The sequence below is a fragment of the Mytilus californianus genome, unplaced genomic scaffold, assembly GCF_021869535.1.
Source record: "Mytilus californianus isolate M0D057914Y unplaced genomic scaffold, xbMytCali1.0.p SCAF_5, whole genome shotgun sequence".
Classification (NCBI taxonomy): domain Eukaryota; kingdom Metazoa; phylum Mollusca; class Bivalvia; order Mytilida; family Mytilidae; genus Mytilus; species Mytilus californianus.
In genome coordinates this window covers 40,176,815-40,203,515 of record NW_026262701.1, presented here as the reverse complement: position 1 = coordinate 40,203,515, position 26,701 = coordinate 40,176,815, and the positions used below count along the sequence as shown (strand labels likewise).

The following is a 26,701-nucleotide window of genomic DNA, read 5'->3' as shown; positions in this document are numbered from 1 at the left end:
TTTAATGATCTCATTTTGCGTATCAATTGTCAATTTATCAATGCTACATATACATGTGTATATTCAAATTTGACTGAGGAAATATAGGCCTGCGTAATTTTTGGCACGTGATAATTCTAATATCATTAAAGTATTGATAATAGTTGACGAGAAAAGAAGATAATAAGAGCAAAGTTGCTCTCGATTGTAATCATGTTTGCTCTTCTAAAAAGTAGATGGTCTCATTATGATAAATAAGCGTATATTTTGTTATTTTGCAAGTCGAGAATTTCTTATTTCTTTAAATTGAAAAAAAGAATGCAACAATGTATTTGCTTTCGCTTTTTATAGTAGATATCATAAGCTTTTCTATTGCTGTGTTTTATTTTATTTTTTATCTTGTTTGCACTATAAACTAAATATGATGCACGTCTTTAAAGATTTTCAAGAAATCAGACGAAAACAATTTGTCCTATTGTCATCAATATATAAACACAATTACAAAAGAGGTCTTATCATAATTTTATACAATGCTTCAAAACGAGAATCTCTTCAAATGTATCATACTATCTAAATACCTATATCGAATTTTTTTTGTAATCTAAAACATTCGATGACAAGTATTTGAAATTGGTTCGAAACAGAATAGAAAAGGTGGACAAGGCCTCCCATTCTTCCTGATTCTAAGCCTTGTTTATATATCTATGTTTTTATTATTATTTTAATACAATATAGTCACCCTGTATAATCGCCTAATCGCCTGACAGTTCTTGACGTTTAGCGTTCTGAAGCAATTAACAACAAGCTGAGATGAGTCAATATATTATATTGTACACGCTGCATACATGTTAAATAATAAATATAAGTCTTCAATTTAGACTTTGAAATTACCATTAAACTCGTGTTGTAGTTACGGTTTTAAAATGTAGGTATATTTACAAATCAAAATCACGAATTTCTAATCAAATGCTTTAAATATGCAATCAGATAACTCTAAATAAAAACTCGTATACGTACTGCAATCCCACATGTTCATTGTATTGTTTTTGCTATGAATTCTTTTCTCTGAAGTAACCACCTTTATAGAATTAAATACTGTGCCGTACGTCGATATTTTTTTTCTTTTCATCTGTTGCGAGTTTTTTGTATGACATTTTACCAATTGTTGTCAAAATTATCATTAATGGTCTATCTATATCACGACAATGCAAAGAGGTTTGGTGTGTTTCCTTTTATTGTGGTGAGGATTCGGAAAGACGCGGGAGTAGTTACCCCTTTAACGTTCGGTTAACATTTGTTAACGTTTTTTCCGTAAACATCTTAAGTGCTTTGCTAATTTTTGATTAAAGAATTTGTAAAATACATATTTGACCAGGAAAATCATTTTCAAAGATCTATAAAAATCAAACAAAACTATAAAGACAACAAACCTAACTGTAATGAAATTCAGATGCCAGTTTTTAAACACAAATGAGATGCTACTACGAGCTTGTGCTTCGTTGTTACTATTTGAAAGAAACAATGTATGTCAACATCGAGAAATAACGACTCTGTGTAAAACATACATGATCAACATTAAAAAAACATCTCACAAAACATGTTTAACCCCGCCGCATTTTTGCGCCTGTCCCAAGTAAGGAGCCTCTGGCCTTTGTTAGTCTTGTATGTTTTTTAATTTGAGTTCATTTATATGTTTTTGGAGTTTAGTGTGACGTCCATTTTTAGTGAGGACCACCTCCGGGTGCGGGATTTTCTCGCTGCGTTGATGACCCATTGGTGGCCTTCGGCTGTTGTCTGCTCTTTGGTCGGGTTGTTGTCTCTTTGACATATTCCCCATTTCCATTCTCAATTTTATATATTATACACTTATCTTTTTGATTAAAAGTAATTTGAACCTGTATATATCAACCATGCTGCGATACGCAACAACGTCTAGAGTCAACTATTCGATGGTAGTTTTATTCTAAAGTTCACTCAAATCTTTTAAATATATACCTGTTACGATAAAATAAAAAAGGATATTTTTATAAGAAGGGAGTCGTTATCCAATAATGTCAAATGGATATCCCTGTTTTAATTCAAATGACAATATCATGAATACTGGAGGAGCTTATAACTAAATACAACCTAAAAGCATAGACAAATCCCCATACGGCCATCTTTGCGGGAGGATGTTGTACCGTAGTTTCTTGTCAATCTTTGAATTTTCAAACGGAGAATTGATAAAAAAAAAGTATGTAATAAATCATGTCGGTATCAAGTCACTGACTACTGAGCTCATGATACCGTAGTGGACAAGCATGCAGTCAATCAGCAACGGTGTCGACCAAGTGCTAGAAAATGAAAATAACACTTCATAAATTTGATGCGTCCAAAGCGCTTAGCTTCGTTATGGCTTTTGAAATATCATATAAAAATACCGATTTCGATAATTTGCTTTGAAATCACCGAGATGCGGCTACTTACATCATTTGTTTTGTCTATCTTCAAATTCTATCACTTAGAGAATGCATTGCCTATACGGTTGATTTTTTATTTGTTAACATTACTGAATGGAATCAAATGAAACGTAAATCTTCAAGACAGAATTTAAAAGGATACAATTATTAGAAGTCAATTTGAAAATATAAAACGCAAAATTGTAAAATTAATGATTGTTATCTTTAATTGTCTAGTAGCACGGTTTATATCTTGAGATGTGTATATTTTCTAAACTCTAGTAAAGTTGAAATAAAAACAAACTGAGTATCAGTCAAGTTGTATAGCAAAGCAGGTTAGGTGTTATAATCTAAAATCTTATGTGGAATGCATACTAATACTTACATCACGCTTTTCAAATAAATATGAGGAGTAGTTTAAAAAAAATGTATATCGTTTATTTCATGACAATCGCTCCATATGCAAACAATTGAACAGTATACTGATAAATTTGTATTTGCTTACAAAGATATAAAAAAAAAGTTTGTAATTTTTCTTCAATCGTCTTGGACCCGGGAAAACTTCAATTCATACTTAATCTAATATTAACCTTCTTTATGAAAATCGGTTTAGTGTGGCGAAATGTTTACTCTTGTGGGTGTGTCAATAATAACATAGACGGTACAATCTGTTTTGCACCAGATGTGTGTTTTGAAGTTAATGTTGCTTCAGTAATGCACGGACAAAAATATTTTAAATTCAAAAACCGAAAACAAACGCTAATAAACCCACGAGACCGGAAATAGAACCAAATCCGGACAAGGAATCAGAGCTTTCCATGAGGTGGATATAACCTTGATCTAACTTACTTCCAAAATTTTATAACAGCAAATATAAGTCAAACAAAAACCTTTTGTTCTTGTCAGTATCAAAGTCTTGGCTTCTGGGATAGTGATGCCCTCGAGGATTAATTGGCCACCAGCAAAGGTATCGACATCTGATGTACGAAATATAACAATGCTTGAAATTATAATTGTGGCTTAAAGAAAAAGTGATTTTGTATTTAAGGAAAAATAGTTTAATGATATTTCCGTCCTTACAGTTTAAGCAATGAAATAAATGACACGTCATGTGTCTTATTCTTATTCTCTTCTTTAGGTTGTTTGAAGAGAGAGTGGTTCATATGCAGAGCTCATTGTATGAGGAAAGTGAATATGATGCTATGTCGCTTATGGAAAAACAAGATGAAGTTTGGGGAATCCCTGTTTCTCCAATGATATGTGCACATGAACACAATATGATAGATGTTATAGGCCATCCATGCATTCAACGACATCTAAACAGAATATGGTACAATGAACAAATATTTTTCCCTATCGGTACCTCTGAAGCAGCAGCAAAGTTTAGGGACTGCTGTAGGGTAAGACAATTTGGTTGATAATCGCACATTGATTCTAGTATTTTGTAAGTGGTATGGTTGTCTTCTCCCTTATTGGATTGTAAAATAGCAGATTACTAGTACAACAGGTCTAGAATGTTAACAAGGTCAGCAAATTTCGATGAAGGAATACAACATTAAAATTATATTTTAAAAGAACAAATTAATGTGATCTTTGATAATTATTACTCATATTTTTACAAAAGTAGAAAATGTTGCTTGATTTTGATTATTTTTAATGTGCATAGGGGAGGTAATTCGGAAAAAGCATAATTTATAAATGAATCTTCCGGAAATTGTTCTATTTTTTATGTTAAAGCAAGAAAACACGTAGGGTGACCCCATTTTTTCTTTTTATATTCTGAAAGCATTAAATAAGAGCTATCTTCTCATACTTTATTTCAAAATTCTATCATTTAGTTTACCTACTATTTACATTATGATGATTTTTTTTCTGTATAATCCGTACAAAATATGTCACTTTTGTAGCTTGAAAACAATCTCGGTGGCCTATCATTTGACTTATTTAATAAGAAAAGTCAAAATTTTAAACTATACTTGAATTGATACGCAAAGAAGAAAAACATGTTTTAGAGTATTATTTTCATCATGTTTGCCTTCATATCGTCATTATAGATATACATATCATTATTATATTGATGGAGAATTTCAAATTTACTAATTGAATCTTTCTTTTTTCAGAATGCATGTTGCTGTAATGGGTGTACCCGAAGGATCCAGGCATGGTTTTCCCCATTGATGAAGTTTGTATTTCATTATGTAAGATAACGTATCAAATATCCTTACTCATAATTTTGATTTGAGTTCTTAAACAATTGTTTTCTATCCTTTAGTTAGATGTAAGCTTTGAATTGAACTTCTGAACGTTCGTATTGCAAGTCCACATAAAAGACCTGTCTCACAACTCGGACATATTAGTCTTGCTGCGAGTTAATCAGTCTATGCTATTACTCTTAATTGTAAATTCCATAGCACAGAAGCAACGAGTACCATTTTTAAGTCATTCCTTAGACCCGGCCGGGATGTAACTTATGACATTTTGCAATCAAAAATGAAACATATCCATGGCATAAATATATAATCAAACAAACAAGTTAATTGTAACTAAAGGTCACATCTCCAACCTGTTCACCTTTTGCAAATTTATGCATCGTATAAATGTATTCGTCAATTTCGATGTAACAAACATTGTACCTTGGATCTTAGTTATATTAGAATAGTGGCCAACAAATACCTTAGAAATTATCTAACTCTTTTTTGAATGTTTTTGAAGTTCTAAATAGAAATGTTCTGAATGTGCACTTACTATAACACTTTAGATATTGATTGACAGGCGTTTTGAATTTTAAGGAAATGACCAGTTTGCATGATTGATTTGTCTATTATTGTAAGTTTCCTTTTTTGTCATATAACTACTCCCGTATTTAAGTACATTATTGCCTCTACTTTAAGATGCAGCGTTCCTTATGACATTAAATCCAGAAAAGTGTTACATATGCACCAAATTTTTATTTTCATTTTCTAACACCTGGTTGTTACCGCTGCTAGAAATCTGCTAGTCCCAGAGGATATCATCGGCCCTGTAGTCCGTTTTGCGGTATTGACATAATTTATAACATACTTTTCTTTGATTGTTATTAAATTTAGATTTTTGTTTCAAGAAATAAAGTTTCCATCTCCATCAGCAAAGTTGACCGAAAATGGATTGGGTGTTAAATCTAAGTCCCTTTTGTTATATAGCTTTTTGCGTTTTAAAGCACTTGATTTTTATGGTGTTACGTGTTTGAGCGTTTTTTGTGAAGATAAATCCGAACGCACAAACTTTATAATTTATAATTTACATTTTCCAATGCACTAGATAATACATAATATCACTTAAAGAATTCTCATTGTTTATTTTATGCTAATTTTCTTTTTGATTTACTTACCGTTGTAAAATTTCCTGAATTCAGAGAAAACATTTACAGTTCTATTCTTACTGTTACCAGTACTAGACCCTTTATTATTTTTTTTATATTTTCGACCTTAAACTAGTATTCGGTTGTGATTATTGCTTTAATTTTCCATGTTATGTAAATAACCTTTATTGCTATTGCGGGCATTTCGTTTCCATTTTCTAATATTCCTATGCTATTATCCAATTTTTCTTATAATTTCAAAATATGTTACAATGTGAAAAACTCCTTGCCCATGAATGCGTTGACAAATTTGAATGGACATTTGTTTTTTTGGGTTTTTTTTAGGTTTTTTTTCTCTATTACTTTGTTAGACGTATATGACAAATCTGTTTGGAACAAAACACTCCTTTTAAATATTCTATAGAATTAATATTCCCCCTAAAATGAAATTTATTTAGAAGTTTTAAGACGTTTTTCTATATGACACAAAATAAAACAAAACTGTAAGACGTTTACTCAAATTCCAATTAATTTACGCCTGTACCTAGCCAATGAAACGTAAATAGAAAGACATAAATTCGAACTATGGAGGAACGGAAAATAAATTCGCTTGCATTGAAATTCTCTATGAAAAAAAACGATAGATTATTTAGGAGGAAGAAAGAGAATAAAGGAGAAATAGTGGTTTTGATTTTCGCAGTCGGCTTTTAATTTCTGTTCTTTTCCCGATGTTCGCTGTCGATATTAAATGAACTCTTACATTTCTACACACACGTATAAATAAATGACGGCGAACAGAAAATGATTACATTGAATGTGAATAAAGTGAATTGCTTATTAAAAACACGTTTTTTTTATATTTTGTAGATTTTTCTGATGGCATTAATTATAGGGTTCAGTGCTTTTCTTCTGACTGACCTAAACATAATATCAGATATCAGTGACATTGGAATTTATGAATGGCTACTTTATTTGTGGCTATTTGCAGACGCTCTCGAGGAGTTTTGGTTTCCGGTGAGTATAAAGAGTATGAAGTCTTCCAATGACATTTCAACTCTTCTGTTATCTAGCTAAACACCACCACTGTGTTCAGTGATTTGAATTACCATAACCCTGCAAACTCCATTTTGAGGTTGATAAATAAGGGACGAAAGTTACCAGAGGGACAGTCAAACTGTAATAAGAAGCAGACTGTCTGTCTGACTAACTTTGTAGTATAAATTATCATGATATGTTAACATCTCCACGCGAAGGATTGCTTTTGTTTTTTGTAAGTTTTTCCTGAATTGTGCTTCTTTCGCCTTTAATATGTGTCCCCTTTTCAGAACTGTCACTTTGAGCGTTAAAAATGTTGACTATCCCGTCACAGTTTATCATACCTACATGGAAGTTGATACATTGTTACATTCTTATATGCAGATATGAAAGCGGATATGATATTCCAGTCCATCGATCGTTTCTAGAGTAATGTCTATTGAACCGTTCAGCATCAGGTTTTCATCGCAACTCCACAAAGATGTTTCATTATATCTATGTGAAACTTAGTATATAGTTTGATCTTAATATGCAAATATGCATGTATGTAAGATATACATGCATCTGAGACAACATCAAACAAAACACTTGATAAAAGTCCAAATTGAAGTGATAAACTTCCTTGATTCACTGTATTTCAGTCACTGGTACACTCAAACTTTTATCTAGGACAGGAGAGGGGTTGCACACATTATTCCAGTAAAGCTGAAAGTTCTAGTGATATCTGATGTTTATTATTCGAGTTGCAATCTGCATACAATGCATTTGTATCAAAACATTCGGATGACTTGTTAAAGGAGTTATTACCCTTTAACGACAATTTTGTTCATTTTTCTTTATGTTGGCCTATTCATTAAAATAATAATAAATAGAGTGGTCACTTTCGATAGCAAAAATGATTAGCAAGACATGATACATAAATAAGTCAATTGCCGAAATTGTCAGTGGACTCTTTATAGAATTTATTGCCCTTAAATGACGATTTTTTTGAAAGCTATCATAGATCTATGGTTTTTACAAAAGCATATATGGTCAGCAGGGCAAGACCTGTAATTATTTTATATGACCAAAATTATCAGTCAAATCCTTATAGGAGTTAATGTCTTTAATCATTACCTATGTTTGCATTTTTAGAGACATCTTTGGTAGATAAAAAATGACTGAAAACAGCAACAGTGATTAGCAAGACCTACAAATACCTTTACGTAGACAAATTAACATATATTTTTTTTAATCTTTATTAATCATATTTGTTTGCTATTAGATCAAAACGATGTTGTTATTTCTCGAATAACATCGGACAATTTTTTTTGCGGTTATATTTCCTTAGTGCATAAGGTTGAATTCAAAAATCACAAACTTTATTTAATACAAATTATAAATCTATTCATTGCCATCCTTTAGAGATGATCATAAATAATTGTCTATAAGATATCAATATTTATATTTTTGAATTCAGTCCTACTTGTTTGCTGTTGATCTCAACTTCAAAAACTGCCAGTATAGGCTCATTTTTAATTCAAATGTGATAACGTTTTAAATATGAACAACATACTCTTACAACAGAATAGTCAACGACTCATCATCTGACACAAATAGGACGATATAGATAGTATCGATAAAATATTTCTACGGTAAAGGCAATTGCTCATATTTTAATTGCAAAACATTATGTGAAAGTTTGCATGCTAGATCAGATATGTCAATTTCATCAGCATAAGTTACATTTCTGCACCAAAATGCCCGGAATATACAATACAATTCAGCAATCAATACCTTGTGAAGTATTAATATCGGTAGGTGCTTCCCTAGTCTTCGCAAGCGTCTGGTATCATTATTTCATGGGATCCAATTTGGCTTTTCTCTTGGTTGGTAAACATTTATTTCAAATGAATATACGAACTTATTGCATCAGTACGCTAACTGTTTCCTCTAATTTGTTAACTTGTTAACACCCTTCTTTATAATCATTTCTTAAAGTTGAACATATTTTATTCATAAGAATATGAATGAAATTGAACAATTGTCACATCCTATAAAGGTTCTTTCTACATGTACAAGATAGGCAAAAGATATCAAATGGACATTCATACTCATACGTCGAAGATAAACTGACAACGTCATTGTAAAATAAGAAAAAAAGACAAACAACTGTACACAAAACACAACATAAAAACTAAATACTGGGCAATTTGAACCCCACCAAAAACTAGGATTGATCTCAGGTACTCCGAAAGGGTAAGTAGTTCTTGATTTACATCTGACACCAGTTGTGTTGTTCATGTAAGTACAAACCCAGTGGTAGGGTTACATCAATTGGAACATATCCGTCATCATTCATTACGGTCAGCCAACTCGAAATGCTACACGGAAATAGAAAGCTGAATTCATCTTTTTGTCGTAAAGTTTTGTGTCAACCGACATTCATTGTCAATTTCTAGATGCAAGTCAAGATATGAGGCAGACTTAGCTGTATCTGTTGCATCCTTTATCTCAAGTTCGATTAAATAGATGCGTTCATTATAGTCACCAAACTTTGAATTACTTAGTAAGAGGACATCATCCATATAGCGAAAAGTGAAGTAAAGGATAATGCTTACTTCTTTTCTTTTACCATAAGAAGCTCCTGTATGAAGTCAACCTCATATAACATAGGAAAAAGTCGGCAAAAAGAGGAGCACAGTTGGTTCCCGTGGGAATGCCGATTGTTTGTTAAAAACCACCTCATCCAAACGTAACAACATACTTGTTACGTTTGGAGGATCAAGAATCTTGAAAATGTCAGTTTCAGAGAATTGTTTGTTTGAATCAAGGTGATTTTTCACAAAGTACGATGTATCCCTCCCTAAAACATGATACTTTTATATATGTGGACCTTTTTTATAAAACAAAGCAGATTCAACTCTTTCAATTTGTCTTATGCTTTTAGTTTGGAATAGGGAATACTTGTGTAAAGTATAAAAAAAGTCAAATGTTTTACACTATTGCAAGATGTAAGAGTATAAGATTGTATGTATTGTAAAAGATCTTTGGATTTTTTAAGTCCATATCTGATTCACGCCACCTCTAGAATAGGTAGTTTCACAATAACTTTGAAGCCCGGCTTTTGATTACTGGTAAAATTGATGTTAATAAAAAGAAAAATAACAAATATACCGAACTCCCAAGGAAAATTCAAAGCAGAAAGTCCCTTATCAAATAGCAAAATCAAAAGCTCAAACACAACAAACGAATGGAAAACAACTGTCATATTCCTGACTTAGTACAGGCATTTCCTATGATTAAACCTGGTTTTATAGCTAGCTAATACTTTCACTTATATGACAGTCGCATACAATTCCATTATATTGACAACAATTTATAATTAAGAAAGAGGTTTTGTGGAGCACTTGGAAGACCCGGCAGTATAACGTGTACGGGCATTTTTGCAATTGAGGTATCCAATACAGGGCTGGACGATCTAGTTCTACATCTTTGGTTTAACTTCCATATAGGTCACTACGAAAAGGTATACAGTATATGTTAACTACTGTTTGAACAGTAACATAACCTTAAAGAAAAAGCAACATTCGATTGATAAGATGGCTTGTAGCTGAATGTTTTACTAAATGAAAAGAAAGTCTTTGTTTGTACTTTCCCAATTACTTTTCAGATTTTAATAAGACCATGTACATGTATGTGTCGACGTCGGAAGCATACATATTTGTTTAAAATCAAAAGGTTTCTTTTCAATATTTGGAATATTCTAACGTTTCTGTCGCATGGAGTTTTATATCAAGCAATTTGGATGAGATTTAGAACCTCATCCGACTACCATAGAGCAACACTCAGATTATACAGCCTTGGTTTGTTTTTGATGTATATGAGATTTCTACAGTGCATGATCGTACACAGTTACTTTGGTCCTAAAATCATCATGATTGGTGAAATGGTAAGTTGGGTAAAACTAATACCGTGAATTCATTTATTTTTGTGAATTAAAGAAAGAATGTAATTTCGTGGATGTTTTGCAAATGTCTGCATACAAGCCTTTAAAGTTGTCTGCCTTGTCGAACATTTTAAATTCGTTGTTCATCATCACCATGAAATCTACGATAAATTTGTATCCCACGAATAATAAAAACCGCAGTACCTGCTAACGAGCTTCATTCTTCATATTGACAGAATCTTTTTTTAAATATATTTCAAACACTTTCTTGATAATTTTTTAAACATACGAAGAGTTGTTTTGTTTACTAGGTTTTGCTTATCGTGACAGCAAGACAACAATATAAGTTAGCAAAAATTAACATATAAAATATTAATATTGCTCATATAAGATAACCTTCAACTGACAAACTACAACAATTACAAATGATTTATCTAACGAGATATTATTTCGAGAGCTTTGTGAGTAAACGCCCATTATTTTTAAAAGCAGTTAATATCAATCAATTGATAAGATAAAAGATAATGCACAACTTCGCAATAAGCATCAGACATGCACAATTATTTAGAGCAGGAATGGGGTAATTGAAAAAATAATAGTAATTGACTGTAATTAATTATAATTTTTCGTGTTATTGACTTAAATGTGATATTGAACTATATTTTGATTACCTGTAATTGTGATTTTATCAATTACATTCAGAAAGAGGACTTTTGTTGCTATTACATTTCATTTACATTCAAAGGATCCTCCTCATTACTGTACGTGTTTTAAAGCCCTGAGGGATATCAGGCTAATCAGTTGTACCTCGACTTGTTCAGATAGATCGACACACCTGACAGGAGAAAACATTGATCAAGATAGACGATTAATTGCATTTTTCAATTACTTTACAGCAAATACTAATGAAAATGTAGCTTAGAAATTAGGTTTAAATTCAGTTTTGAAAAAAACTTTTAAAAAGTCGAACACGTGCTTTTTATTGACCTGCACAATCTGCATCCCACTTTTTAAACGAATACATGTTTAGACTGTTTATCGTAAAAGGGAATACAATGCCATTCTAAATAACACGAGTGCATCAATTATCAATCAAATGGAACAAGTGTAAAAGTAAATACATGAATATTAACTGCATTTTGATAACTCTGTATCATAATTCCAGATTCATTTCGTAGTTTACAATCAAATTAATACATCTGGATTACAATCAGAATATATAGAAAGATGCATGTTGCATGGCATTTGCAATTTTAGTTTATTAAAACCGTTTCAGTTTTAAATCATTGCCGAAATATTTATTTAACGTTCTACGAAAATGGGTACGAAACTTCATGTTGATACTGCAAATCGTCCATCCTGGTTCGTGACTTCTGAATTGAGTTTGACAGTGAGAAAAACGACCCCGAAATTTCTGCCTGAACAACGTTATCAAAATAGCGAGAAAACGACACAGGAACCTTCTGACTGAAATAGACTTTCATAAGATGAAGACATAATCTTTCGATCAGTTTAATTGAGGTCTGCAGCTGACATGTCAGTAACTTCTAGTAGTCCTTTGTTGATTTATGTTTATCATTGTCATTTTGCTTCGTTTCTCCTGTTACATATTCTAAAGTCGGACGCGGAATTCTTTTAAACTGATTTTACTGTGCGTATTGCAGTGTTTGTTTACTCCTCATTGGATAAAGGTATAAAGGGGTTTAGGTCTCACAAAACATTTTTAACCCTGCCGCATTTATGCGTCTGTCCCAAGTCAGGAACCTATAGCCTTTGCTAGTCCTGTGGGTTTTTTTTATATATTTTAGTTCATATATGTGTTTCGGAGTTAAGTCTGGCGTCCAATTCCCCGAACTAGTACATATTATTGTTTAGTCAACTTTAGTGGTCAGCTGAAGCCCGCCTCTGTGTGTGGGATGTTTTTTTTTTTGCCTCGCTGAAGACCCATTAGCCTTGGCCTGGTTTCTGCTCTTTGGTCGGGTTGTTGTCTCTTTTAAACATTCCCTGTTTCCATTCTAAATTCTATTTGACTTTAACAGGACAGCTGAATTATGGTAATCCTTGACTAAGAGGGACAAGACTTGACATTTGAATTGCTACTAATTACAATTAATGAAAATAATGTTTATTCTATAATGAGATTAATAGATGTATTTACACTTTTGGTATTTAGTTAAATTTGTTCTCAGAATAACCTTCTGACGTCATGCAACAATCATTTTTAATCATGTCGTTTTTTTTGTTTTTTTTATTTTTATTAAATTGAGATGCAATATGTTGTGGGAACTTGTGTGATTTTAAGTAATGGCGGACAAATTTGCATACCAGTGTAAATACATCTATATAATAAACACCATTTCAGTCTATTCATTTTTTGTACACTGAAAATATTAGAGAAGAAGATCTTTGTTATTATGAGTTATACTGACGAGGTAAACGTTTTCACTAAGCTCTTCCGATTTATATATGTTCTCACAAATTACTTATAAACTTATAATATGTTAAGTTTATTTTGCAATCTAGGCGATTGATTATTATTTTGATTTAACGAATTATCTTTATGAAAAAAATATATACTCGTCTTTTTATATAAGTTAAGTTGTGGAAAGAAATATCATTATGATTTCTCTTCTTGTACTGTTGTGATCATACAAAGAAACGTTTGATGAGAACCGCCTAACTATCATGTAAAGATTTTTTTTTTTTTAAACTTCTTCTTCTATTTTCATAGCTTCTCGAGTTGTTTAAATTTGTATGGATTTTGATAGTGTTCATGATGTGCACAGGTGTATTGTATCATGCCAACATGTATCCTAGCCATTTTGACATGTGGTCACCGAAAGGTGTGCAGTATTGGCGAATCTGGAAAATAATAGCATTGCCTTACTGGCAAATTTACGGGGAGCTGTTTTTAGAAGAACTTCAAGGTATGATAATAAATATCAAACGTCATTGTGTTCTGAAATATAAAAGTCAATGTTGATTTTCCGATGTTCAAAACTTATTAATCCATTTCGGAATATACCAAGCAAGACAAAAAAAAATTGGAGGTATCTCATGAGACAACAAGATAACTATCTACCAATATTGATGCATTTATAACCCTCTATGCGAACAGTCACGGAAGGGGAATAGGACATTGTCGGGGGAGATATAGATCGTTACTTTGCACATATCTGTGGGTAAATAAATTCATTAAAGATACCACGGTTAAAATGTGCATGTCAGACGCGCGTAAACTAGACAAAGACACTGTGTATCAGTTGACAAATTCATTATAGTAATATCATAAAAATGGTATCTTATTAAACTTATCTTCATGAAAACACACAGAATAAATGAATTAGTACGATACGCTAAATAGAAAATTACAATTATTCCGTTATCCCTTTAATACATTATAAGTTGTTTTCCCTTTTCATCCTATTAAAATACTCTGTTTTTTTCAACTGAAACATGTTTACCATATACACTATATTTATGTGTGTTTCCTTTTACAAGTTTGGTAACTATATTAACTAAATATTGGTTAGTAATATGAAAATTGACACATAATTTTATTTTTTTTTTATATTTTTAGGGGTTTTATCCTTTTTGTAAAGGTTGAACTTGCGTTTTGGATTTCAATGAACGTAATTTATGTATAACAGATAAATTATTAAGTCAGGGATTTCGTTACCACAAATTCATTAAAACCTTTTCTAAATTCTTTCATAGATACAAAGATTTGGTAAGGAAATTTGGCTGTACATGAAGAATTCTTATTTAAAGCGGGATATCACATTTACGGAAATGTTTTTTCATAAAGCCCGGAAATTTAGATACGATCCATTAAATCTTTAAACATTGTTTAATTGGTATTAACATTGATTTTGTTTTTGAAAAATTAAAACATAACTAAATATATATCGCTATCTATGTAATGTTATTAGAACTAAGGATCCTACATCCTGTCGATACAGTTAACTTATATTTACACTTTGCACAAGATTAGGCGTTCTATTGGATGTGAAATGATTGATACTTTAGTCTGGGAGAACATGATTTATTTATTAGTTGTAATTGGCTTTGAACTAGCTTTCAGTAACTGCGAGTACTCTTAATTCTGTGCTTAGTATCTATTGTTTTAATGTTAGTTGGTCGTTACCGATCTTTTGAGTTAATCCCATTGCAACTGGTTTTTACAGTTGTTCTCATGTTCTGCTAAAACACCATTGTCCCGAGTTAGGGGAAGGTTGAGCGCTTACAAACATGTTTAACCACATCACATTCTTTATGTGCCTGTCCAAAGTCAAGAGCCTGTAGTTCAGTGGTTATCTGTTATATTTGTTTTTCGTAAATTGTTTTGTTATAAATAAGGCCGTTAATTTTCTCAATTGAATTGTTTCACATTTTTCATGTCGGGACCTTTTATAGCCAACTATACGGTAGGAGTTTTCTCTCATTGTTGAAGGCCGTACCGTTACCTCTGCTTTCCTCCACTTCATTTGGAATTTGGTGGATAGTTGCCTTATTGGTAATCATACCACATCTCCTAATTTGTAAAATTGAGAATGGAAATGGGGAATGTGTCAAAGAGACAACAACCCGACCACAGAACAGACAACAGCAGAAGGCCACCAACAGGTCTTAAATGCAGCGAGAAATTCCCGCACCCGGAGGCGTCCTTCAGCTGGCCCCTAAACAAATATATATACTAGTTCAGTGATAATGAACGCCATACTAAACTCCAAATTGTACACATGAAACTAAAATTAAAAATAATACAAGACTAACAAAGGCTAGAGGCTCCTGACTTTGGACAGGCGCAAAAATGCGGCGGGGTTAAACATGTTTATGAGATCTCAACCCTCCCCCTATACCTCTAGCCAATGTAGAAAAGTAAACGCATAACAATACGCACATTAAAATTCAGTTCAAGAGAAGTCCGAGTCTGATGTCAGAAGATGTAACCAAAGAAAATAAACAAAATGACAATAATACATAAATAACAACAGACTACTAGCAGTTAACTGACATGCCAGCTCCAGACTTCAATTAAACTGATTGAAAGATTATGTCTTCATCATATGAATATCAGGCACAATCCTTCCCGTTAGGGGTTTAGTATCATACCATCATAACATATATGAGAAGAACATAACCCGTGTCATGCCAACAACTGGTTTTTAAATAAATGTGTTTAGTGCCGATGTAAAGACCCTATAAGTGAATCAATATTAACGCCAAAATATGCAATCTTTAATGACCTGACAACAGTATCGTAACTATATCCCTTCTTAATAAGTCTATTTAAAGGTTTTGTTAGTTTCAGAGGTGAATACTGACATTTTTGTGCTTTATAAAGAATATTTCCATAAAAAATTGGATGTGAAATACCTGAACGTATAAGAAGTCTGCATGTTGAGCTATATTTACGAATGATGTCCTTATACCGATGATAAAATTTAGTAAATGTTTTGACTAGTTTGTGATATCGAAAACCCTGGTGTAATAATTTTTCAGTAATACATAAATTTCTCTCGTTAAAATCTAAAACATTGTTACATACACGAGCGAATCGTACAAGTTGAGATATATAAACACCGTAAGATGGTGACAAGGGAACGTCACCATCTAAAAATGGATAATTAATTGTATTAAAGGTTATTAAAGAAACAAACGTTTTGCTTATGGAAATCAATGTTGTTTTACAGGCGACAATAATGATAATGGAAACTGTACATTTGTGAGTTCTGAATGGGAAGATTATCCAGATCACTATGAACGTTGTGTTGATTACGACTGGGCAGTAATCATCATCGCTGCCTTTTATATGCTGATCACGAACTTACTGTTGGTTAACCTGATTATTGCTTTGTTCACGTAATTATTTCGCTATTCTGTTTCACTTTCAATTAATTTTATATGGTATGCTGTTTGTGTAATAATCTTGCTGGTGCATTATTAAAGGGGATTGAGATACAATATCGACAAAACAGTTAAATATGATTGTTTTTGTTTCAAACATTCATAAAAGAGGAATATAGAAATAATATGTAGTTATAAGCAGTCATTTTGATTTAATTTTTTTCAAAATAAACACGGATGAATTATTTGCTTGCAAGTCAACATTTCAACCTCATTTGGATACGTTTTCATGCGACCTTTGATTAGACTAGTGTTGGAAATGAGTTTGTGCATGTGCAGTGATTAAATCATATGTCAGCTGCAAATTTGAAACCAGGAAAATTAGCAGTAAGAATCCTGATTTCGTTAGTTGATTCGACCCGCAACAAATCAGTATTTTACAGAATAATGGAAAATGACTTACATGTAATCTATATGTTTTGATCAAAACACAAATAAGAAATCGACCTTTTACTGTTGCACGTGCTGACCTGTTTATTATTATTTTATATTTACCTTTCTGTTAACGGGGGTCACATGTCATCAACAGTTTTCGTGGGTCTTAACGATAGTTAATTAGAGTAAGTCCATTCAGTGGTAAAAACGAAATGTTGACTCTGACATGCTTCCAGACATTGTGTATTATTTTCTCTCTGCATATTAACGAATCAATACGATAAATCTTTTAGGATGTGTATGTGACCTGTTGCAATACAATATGTCTGGCCTTATTCAACATATTAGCATTGTTTTCAGTAGCAGTCAAAATGCCCGTCCTCTATCTAGGTCAATCAACTTTACGACGTACACCTATGAGATCGAAAAAATTCTTGTCCCGAAAATGTATGAAATATTTTGCCACTGGACGTTGAGCAAACAACAATTAATAATCAATCGTAATTATTAAATGTGCATGAATTCCTCACACAACTCCTAAGTGGTTTAATGAAAAAGTATGTGTTCTCATTTTTTCTTCAAAACTCAGTGACCTGAAATATTCCTGAGGTACTTGAAAATTACAATTATCATAATATCAATAATTTGAATTAATTCTAAAATTCTTGCTGTTGTGTATTTATTTGTTTGTTTATTGTTATTAAAAATCAACTGCATTCGTCTAACGATGTTCAACATTCGAAGACCAATTTTGATAATACAAGCATTGAGTTTAAAAAAAAAGAGGAGATGAAATGCGTCGACAGGATAAATGTCTCCGTCAAAGCATGTGATTTAGTACTCTGTCATGTAATAAGACACTATCGGTTTCTCTATGGATCAGATAACTATTTTGATGTCTTAAAATTAAACACAGCACAAAGATGTAGATAGCCGTTCTTTATTTGAACTTTGGTGGATAGTTGTCTCATTGGCAGTCATACCTCATCTCCTTATTTTCATATCACTAAAGTTGAGACATAGATACTTGGCTTCGGTCAACTAATTCTGGTGTAAATCGACATAAAATAAGAAGTTCAGATATAATTTGCAAATTTAACTATCGAGAGACCAAATTACAATATATGTAAAACTACAGGTCATTGTAAGGCTTTCATCAATGAGATGAAACCAACGGCCTGATTCATGTTATCACAATCTTAGATATTTAGATACCGTTTAAGGATATTACCATTCGAAAATCAAAATAAGGTTTTTTTCCATAAATATCTTTATAAAATATTATATCGCAACCGAGAAGTCTTTATGATAAAACATTTGAGAGATTGAAAAATCATTGTTTAAATCGACATGTTACATATTTCAGTTCTCGTTTTGAAGAAGTTCAAAAGGACTCGGACAAGCTTTCGAAATTCTGGAGATACTCAGTAATTACGGAATATAGAAAACGCCATCCTGTTCCATTGAACCTATTATTTCTACCATGGAGAATATGGAGAACTTATTGTAAACCGCAGTGTGATTGCAACAACGAAGGTATGTTTGACGAAATGTAATGTGATTCATATTGCCATTTTTGCACACTAAAAACACTATCCTGTATAAATAGCATGTTTCCTTAAAGCAGAAAATTTTAGAGACAAAATCAAAAATCCGGCAAACAAAGGGAATTTTAAACAGACATTACTAAGACTAAATAAATATAAATTTTGGATCCGCTAGTGCTTTGTATTGTGTTTGTTGACAGTGGTTATATGGGTGTCCTTTAGTCGCACTGTATTGCCTTCTTAGTAGCTTTTCGTCATAATTTTATATAAGGATATATCAAAGCACAGGATAGTTTATAGTGTACGTTTATGCTACCCAACTTATCATACATCAAAATAGATATAAGAAGATGTGGTATGAGTGCCAATGAGACAACTCTCCATCCAAGTCAAAATTTATAAAAGTAAACCATTATAGGTCAAAGTACGGTCTTCAACACGGAGCCTTGGCTCACACCGAACAGTAAGCTATAAAGGGCCCCAAAAATTACTAGTGTAAAACCATTCAAACGGGAAAACCAACGGTCTAATCTATATAAAAAACGAGAAACGAGAAACACTTATGAACCACATCAACAAACGACAACTACTGAACATCAGATTCCTGACTTAGGACAGGTGCAAACAAATGCAGCGGATTTAAACGTTTTAATAGTACCAAACCTTCACCCTTTTTCTGAAACAATAGTGTAACATCACAACATAGAAAGACACACGTTACTATAAAATATCAACTGAAATAGCTTAACTCAATCAAAGGACATATTAACACCAGTGAACATACACTGAACATTTAAGAAAAACAATATGCATCCATTTATTGGCTAAATAAAGTATGAAGTTTAAGAGCATTAAGGACCCCATTCCGAAAGGTTTTGTCAAATTGGGCTAAGGTGATCTATTTGTGGGGTAGAAATTCTTAGTATGTCAAAAAATTCAAAGTTTGGTAAATTTATAACTATGACCATATCAACGAATTGACCAATAGATGAACTTTTTGATATAGAGTACACAATTTGTTCATTACACTCCTTTTTCAGATTACAGGGTAGAACCTTCTTATGTTGTAGAACAATTGTACAATTGTAAATATATCTGAAATGTTCAAACTTTTATTTTTTTATGTAGCGCCTACGTAACCAAAGGTGGTCATTATGCTTGGGATCTGTGCGTTCGTTCTCCTGTTTTATTCGTCTCGTATCGGGTTTAAAGTTTTTTAGTTAAAGTTATTTATCTTGAAATTCGACCATATTTACTTGAAACTTAGTCAAGGCTGTGTCTAAATTTTTATACAACGTAACTAGTAATTCCTGTATCAACCGTAACACATTTCTACGAAAGCCTATTAGGGTCACACAAAAAAAATATATCTCGTAATTACGATATAAATATCTCGTAATTACGATATAAATATCTCGTAATTACGAGAAAACTATCGCGTAACTACGAGAAAACTATCGCGTAACTACGAGAAAACTATCGCGTAATTCCGAGATAAGAAGGTTTTTGTCTCGTAATTACGAGATAATTATTGCGTAATTACGAGAAAACTATCGCGTAATTGCGAGATAAGATTTTTATCTCGTAATTACGAGATAATCATCGCGATATTACGAGAAAACTTTCGCGTAATTACGAGATAAGAAGATTTTTATCTCGTAATTACGAGATAATCATCGCGATATTACGAGAAAACTTTCGCGTAATTACGAGATAAGAAGTTTTTTATCTCGTAATTACGCGATAAAAAATGATTATCTCGATATTACGCGATTATTATCTCGTAATTATGCGATAATTATTTCGTAATTACGAGATAAAAAAAACTTCTTATCTCGTAATTACGCGATAGTTTTCTCGTAATATCGCGATGATTATCTCGTAATTACGAGATAAAAATCTTATCTCGTAATTTCGTGATAGTTTTCTAGTCATTACGCGATAATTATCTCGTAATTACAAGATAAAAAATTCATCTCGTAATTACGCGATAGTTATCTCGTAATTAAGCGATAGTTATCTCGTAATTACACGTAGTTTTCTCGTAATTACTAGATCAATATTTTTTTTGTGACCCTAATAGGCTTTCGTACATTTCGCTGGATTACACTTGGTAGTAAAATTATATGACGCACACAATACAATAAATAGCTCAAGGTAGGACTGCAAGACTCTCAGACACATAAAACACGTTCGTTTTTCGGTCCTTTTTACAATTAGAGGAAGGCTAGTTTTGTGTGCTTCTGAAAGGTACCAAGCGGCTATCTACTTCGTTTTGAATAACGTAGTCAACAAAAGTAGCGATACACACGTCGGAACTTTACGTTATCATAAAATGATATAAATAGTACAACACTTTAAATTATCCAATGAAAGACATTTATTTACAAAGCAAATGAGTATAAAGTTAAAAAATCTTATCTAGTCAGAAGGTGAAGTTCTTGAACAAAGTGGGCAAATTTAGTTTTCAAATATCTGCAAAGGAATTCAATCTATTTTAACAAGACCATGTTAATGTTTCAAGCATTAGTTTTAAATATCGGTTTTTGAAATTCTGGTGAAAAAAACGTGATATTTTAGATCCCTTTTTGCAAATAAAATATTTTAAAAAGGTAGTGGATAACGATCTTTGCCTTGTACATCAATTGCTTTGATACATTTTGGTAATATGGGTCAAATTTCATTATATATTCATTGCTGTATATCACTAGTACTTGTGCATATTGTTTCCGGCTTTTGTATGAAACAGTTGAATTTTGAATGAAGCGATTACTATATTGTTTAACCACATATATTGGATAATTTACCGCAAATTTGAAAATAGAACAATATTTCGATACCTAAACAATGTGATATCCGCTTCCGATTCCAATTAGGATATATTTTCTAAAAGACTTTCAGAACTATATTATTTTAAGAAAGGTAATATAAGGTGCCTAGTAAACATATATTCATGGAAAAGAACCATTTTAATTTCAGTTTAGATAATTGATAATCCCCACATTATAATAATATCTTGTTTACCTCACCGTGGTGTTTATCGTTTACGAAAATATGTTAAAAAACATATATGTAGCTAAGGAAAAAATATTTTAAAAAAGCCATTTTGAATGTCAAATGAATGACTATGGTATAGAATATGCAGCATTCGATATACATGTATTTAACTTATATTTCACTTCACACCACTTTGTTTAAAATTGCTATTTTTAATGTGTGGTTGGAATAATTTCAGAGGTAAATACAGTGAGTCAAGAAACACAGAATCTGCATGCTGTAAAATGTCTGTACATCGAGTCAATGAAGACAAAATAAAAACTAAGGTTTTATGAAAAAGAATTAGGTGTTAACAGAAAAGTATTGATATGAAAATCGTTGCACACTGGGCTATTAGAATATGATTTAAATACCTGAACAAAGCTTTGAATAGGATATTGTTCCCTGTACATATAAATAAGATATCTACTGCTATCAATTGATAGAGAAAAATTTTCATATGTTTTTCACTTTTTCTTTCTTTTTTTTTTGTTAGTTTCTCGTTCATTTTTTTCATATTCTATGACATTACTTATCTTCGAACATATAAACAGTAGCACATTTGGTGCTTTAGAACTCCTTTGCGTTTTACAGCAATGCCTCAGCCTCTTCTTTCGAACATTTTTTATTGCAAAAATTATCAGTCAAACAGATGTTCTTTTTCATACTGTCCTTGTGTAATTCATGTATCATCAAGAATGCATAATATACACAATAGGATATAATAACTTAATGTATTTATAATGTAGATTTCTATAGTGTAGTTGTATTTATGGTATTAATTTAATTATCCAAAATAAGAGGATCTATTTTAGTGGACTAAAACAAAATTATCATCTTTTTTAGCCAAATATTTCGTTCCCGGGGTAGTCATAATATCAAACAAAATAATCAAACTATTGAATATTGTATGTATATAATGTTTTATATCAGTTTGAAGCCATTATGTTTGTTGCTTTGAAAATTTGGTTTGATGTTCACATGTGAATTTGCTACACGAACAAACTTATCACGTTTCTGTTGTTATTAACTTGATTTATTAATTTTTCATATCTCATACACCAGTAATTTAATCTTTAACTTAAATGGTCGTTTTTAAAGTTAATCGATCCGAAAATATTGAAACAGAAAATGTATATTCATTGCGAAATATCCAGCAGTGTTCATATACTTAGTTTATGGTCGATTGAAATTCGTTTAGTCTATAAGAAAGTTGTGCTTACTTATATATGCTAAACAATAACTACTTAATTTCTTTAAGATTGACTGTTGGTACAAATTCTGAACTTGGAAGGTATTAAACAAAATATCTGTAACAATGTTTTTTTTTTTTTATTTTAATCTTTTTTTGTTTGTACTATGTCATAATTTTTTTATTCGGTAACAAGAAAGTATATATATATATATATATATATATATATGTCTGATGATTTATTGACTTGTTCATGCCAAATGTTTCATGTGTATTCAATATTAAAAAGACAATACGAAGCTAGGTTGGTACTTTACATTGGGTCAAGTCTGGTCAAGGGCGAGAATTGTGTACCTTAAATATAAAAATATGAATATGTATATAGGGAGAAAAAAATGCGCTTGTATTATGTCACTGCGGATCCCTTAAATAATTATTACAAGGGAAGATAATTGTATTTAATTTTTTTTTCTCTACATGTCCTATGATTATTGTCTCCTTTAGGTATACCCACTATCTTCTGTGTTATCATATCTTTTAAATGCAGAGCGCGTTGAGCTTCTGATCAGCGTTCCAATTCAGTTTGAACGTGACCACTTTTTTTCTGAGTACAGTCAAGGTGGTCATATTTTTATACCACACGTTTGAGCTTCTATTTATATGTAAATGCAACTCTATGTAGCTACCATTAATAAAGCACCAAGTTATCACGAAATTTATTTTTTATAATGTTGATGATTTGATTTTGATTTTTGATTTTGATTTTTTGTGTTTTAACGCCACTTTTAAGCAACACTTTTGGGCTATTTCGTGGCGGCCAGTTTTTATTAGTGGAGGAAGCCGGAGAAAGCCACCGACCTTCGATAGGAAAACTGACAATCCTAGTCAAATTAAGATTGGAGTCGAGTGCACCCGCAAAAGCGGGGTTCGAACTCACAACCTCAGTGTTGACCGGCTAGTGATTACAGTAGTAACTACTTAGACCACTCGGCCACCGAGACCCCTCATATATAATGTTGATGAAAAATAATTCATTCCATAAGGGAATAATGAATTTGCTTAATTATATATGTTGTATCTTAAAACAGATTTGCATATTTATCCATTTTAAATTATATCTAATCGTGTTTTATATATATATATTATATGCAGTTTTAAATTGCTTTAGGTCATTTACGTAGAATTTGAAGTGCATTAACTCCATCTGTATATTATTTGCGCATAAAATGTGAGCACAAATCTCAAAGTGTAATTCTGATTCTCAGGATGTGATTTCTCTAAGGTTTTTTTTTTTATTTCTCAATGTGTAATTTTGAATCATGTGTTTTGTTTTTAAATCTCATTGAGTGATTTTTAATTCTCAGTGTGTGATTTTAAGTTTTTGAATCTCAGTATGTTTTTTTTTTTAATCTCAGTGTGTATTTTTTACGAAATAGAGCTCAAACATAGTTTTCACAAGAAGTGATTGCCCTTAAATTTCGTACATGTTTTGATATTATTGTCACATATTTGTGATCGGGAGATGGTTTGATCTTTTCTTCAGTGTTGATCGTGTCGTATTGTTAATGGCGTTTTTACCTTATACTTACGTTTTTTAAATTTTTTATCAATAAAGTAAGTTGAAATATTTCTGTGTTATTTAATGTCATTTTTAGGCTATAGAGTTGACTATGATGAAATAGAATGAGTATTCAGTCACGTGATTGAAAACAAATAAAGACAGATGTCCCAGCAAGAAAGAACATGAGAAACTATACGTTTTTCCTTACAAACGAAGATTATTCTTCTTTCAATTTGGCTGATCATATTTTTGACAAAAGCAATAGTAATAATGGTGTGGTTTAATCCTTACATTTCAATTTTTGAATAAGATCAAATCGGAGGTATACGCAATGAGACAGCAACGCAACGACACAAAGTAGTTTTATTCTAAACCTGCTGATTTTTTATTATATATTTTCGCCATTTTATGTTAATTGCTTCAGTCTTGCCCTTTTATACTTCAGGGTAAATATCAGCAGCAAATTAATCACACTGGAGACATTTTAATTCTGACATTGAATCCATATATCAAAATCTGTCTAACATTATTAACAATTTTTTTTGTCATGTAACAAGCTTTGTCATTAAATTTGCTTAAGGATTTGACTTTGAATTATGCTTGCTTATCAGGACATTATATATAACATTGGCAATGCACTTTGAAATATCTATCTAGAATTGATGCTGTTTTCGCTCCCATATTTGTTCCAGTTTGTTCTTAATACAGGCATCGGTATTCAGAATTTTGTATAATATGAATCTATACTTAAACTCTCTTGCTTTGTCAGGACTGTCGTTTTTTTTTTTTTTTTTTTGTTATTTGTTTTTGTTTTTGGTTTGTTGTTTTTTTTGGTTTTTTCTTTTTTTTTTTTTTGGGGGGGGGGGGGGGGGGGGGGGGGGGTAGGGGGCGGGTTTGTATTGTTTGTTTTAGAGGGTGGTGTGGTCAGCAATTAAAGATGTATTCGAAGCGTTCTTTTGATTTGCCTTAAACTGTGACAAGCGGTCCTCCGACGTATGATTTTTTAATTGCTCCCTTCATACAGTATATGTTTTATACACTTGATAGATATATAAATAATATTTAACATTTTCTCGTAAATCAATTGACATAAGTTATACGTTTATTAATGGGAGCAGAGTACTAGTACTAGAACTTATAAAAACAATTTGACGGTAGAATTAATGTTATCATATACAACGACGATAGAGAAGGGGTGCAAATGAGTAACCTTTAAAAATATAAGAAACATGAAACGACAAACAGAAAATCTGAAAAATTCTTACCTAACTGCAAATTCAAAACGGTCCCCGGCACCAGAACGAGTGGAATGCTTTGTTCGATAATGCTACATCTGTACATTCAAAAGCACAGATGCGGGATAATATCACAAATTATTACGGCAATCTAATATATGCTAATATGATTTGCCCGTCAATCAAACTGTAAAATGCAGAAACGAAACAAACATTTTGATAACCACTGGGCACATCAGAATATCTTTTAACGAGGGAAAAGTTGTGTGAATAAGGCAAATGAAATTGGTGGATTATACAACAGTTTCGAACAAAATATAGACAAGAAAGAAAAGTAAAGAAGGACACATTTATCATCCCAAGAATAAATAAACCATAACTGCAAATATATGAGAGCACACATGTACACATCGAGCACGGGGTAACTTTTGAAGGTCTCAGCACAGTACTAGAATAACTCTGTTAATGCAATGGAAGTGGATTCATTACCTTTTATTTAACCACATATATTTTACTTTACTCGTGTATTTTTCAAAACATACTGCAGTTAAAATTTTAACCAAGCTAGAAAATGATATTTTGTAGTTTGGTTGTCCGTAATTAGTAGAGAAATGTATCATCCTTCTAGCAATATCTAAATTCACACTTTCTACTATGGTTGTATTTTATTCATTTTAATTTCTGACTGTTTTCCTTCGAATCATTATTCTTATAAATCCTGTTTTCCTTATTTGTTCAGAGTTATCCCTCTTTATCCGTTGTGCTTTCGAAACAAATAATAGGCACAGTCGGCTGTACTCGATATTTATTTTGTAGATCACACCTTAAGTTTTACTCATCCTGAATATGCAGGAAGTGTTTGCACTGCGTAATGGTTTGCAACCTGCAAATCCAACAGAAGTCACTTCCGAAGGTGTCTTACTGTTGGAAGGCATATTCCATAAAAGCATATATGTAAACCACAAATACCTTAGGGTTGCGACGATGATCTGTATAGCTTGCTATGCGGTATCGGTTTTACTCATTGTTAAAAACGTACGGTGACTTATAGTTGCTAACATCTACGTCATTTGGTCTTTGATGGGTAATTGTCGCATTGGCAATAATTCCACATCTTCTTATTTGTGT

The 26,701-nt window shown here is 31.9% G+C and overlaps 2 protein-coding genes across 8 annotated transcripts in view; both read left to right on the top strand.

Moving 5' to 3' along the window:
* The window catches only part of LOC127702078 (transient receptor potential cation channel subfamily M member 1-like), a 43,628-nt gene extending 39,924 nt beyond the window's left edge, over nucleotides 1–3,704 (top strand). For both annotated transcript variants that reach the window (XM_052206092.1, XM_052206093.1), the window contains exon 18: nucleotides 3,556–3,704. The gene's annotated coding sequence lies outside the window, so the exon portion shown is untranslated. The remainder of the gene's footprint in view (nucleotides 1–3,555) is intronic.
* LOC127702076 (transient receptor potential cation channel subfamily M member-like 2) overlaps nucleotides 1–24,404 on the top strand; it is a 177,100-nt gene extending 152,696 nt beyond the window's left edge. For 4 of the 6 annotated variants that reach the window (XM_052206086.1, XM_052206087.1, XM_052206082.1 and 1 more), the window contains 4 exons: nucleotides 13,449–13,644; nucleotides 16,414–16,582; nucleotides 18,369–18,538; nucleotides 21,785–24,404. In XM_052206086.1, the coding sequence (XP_052062046.1) occupies nucleotides 13,449–13,644; nucleotides 16,414–16,582; nucleotides 18,369–18,538; nucleotides 21,785–21,864 (615 nt within the window). In that variant the 3' untranslated portion in view covers nucleotides 21,865–24,404. Of the gene's footprint in view, nucleotides 1–3,710; nucleotides 3,818–4,537; nucleotides 4,616–6,621; nucleotides 6,769–10,441; nucleotides 10,721–13,448; nucleotides 13,645–16,413; nucleotides 16,583–18,368; nucleotides 18,539–21,784 lie in introns of those variants that run through there. The other 2 variants (XM_052206083.1, XM_052206089.1) reach the window with 2 other exon arrangements.
* Nucleotides 24,405–26,701: the final 2,297 nt, after the last annotated feature.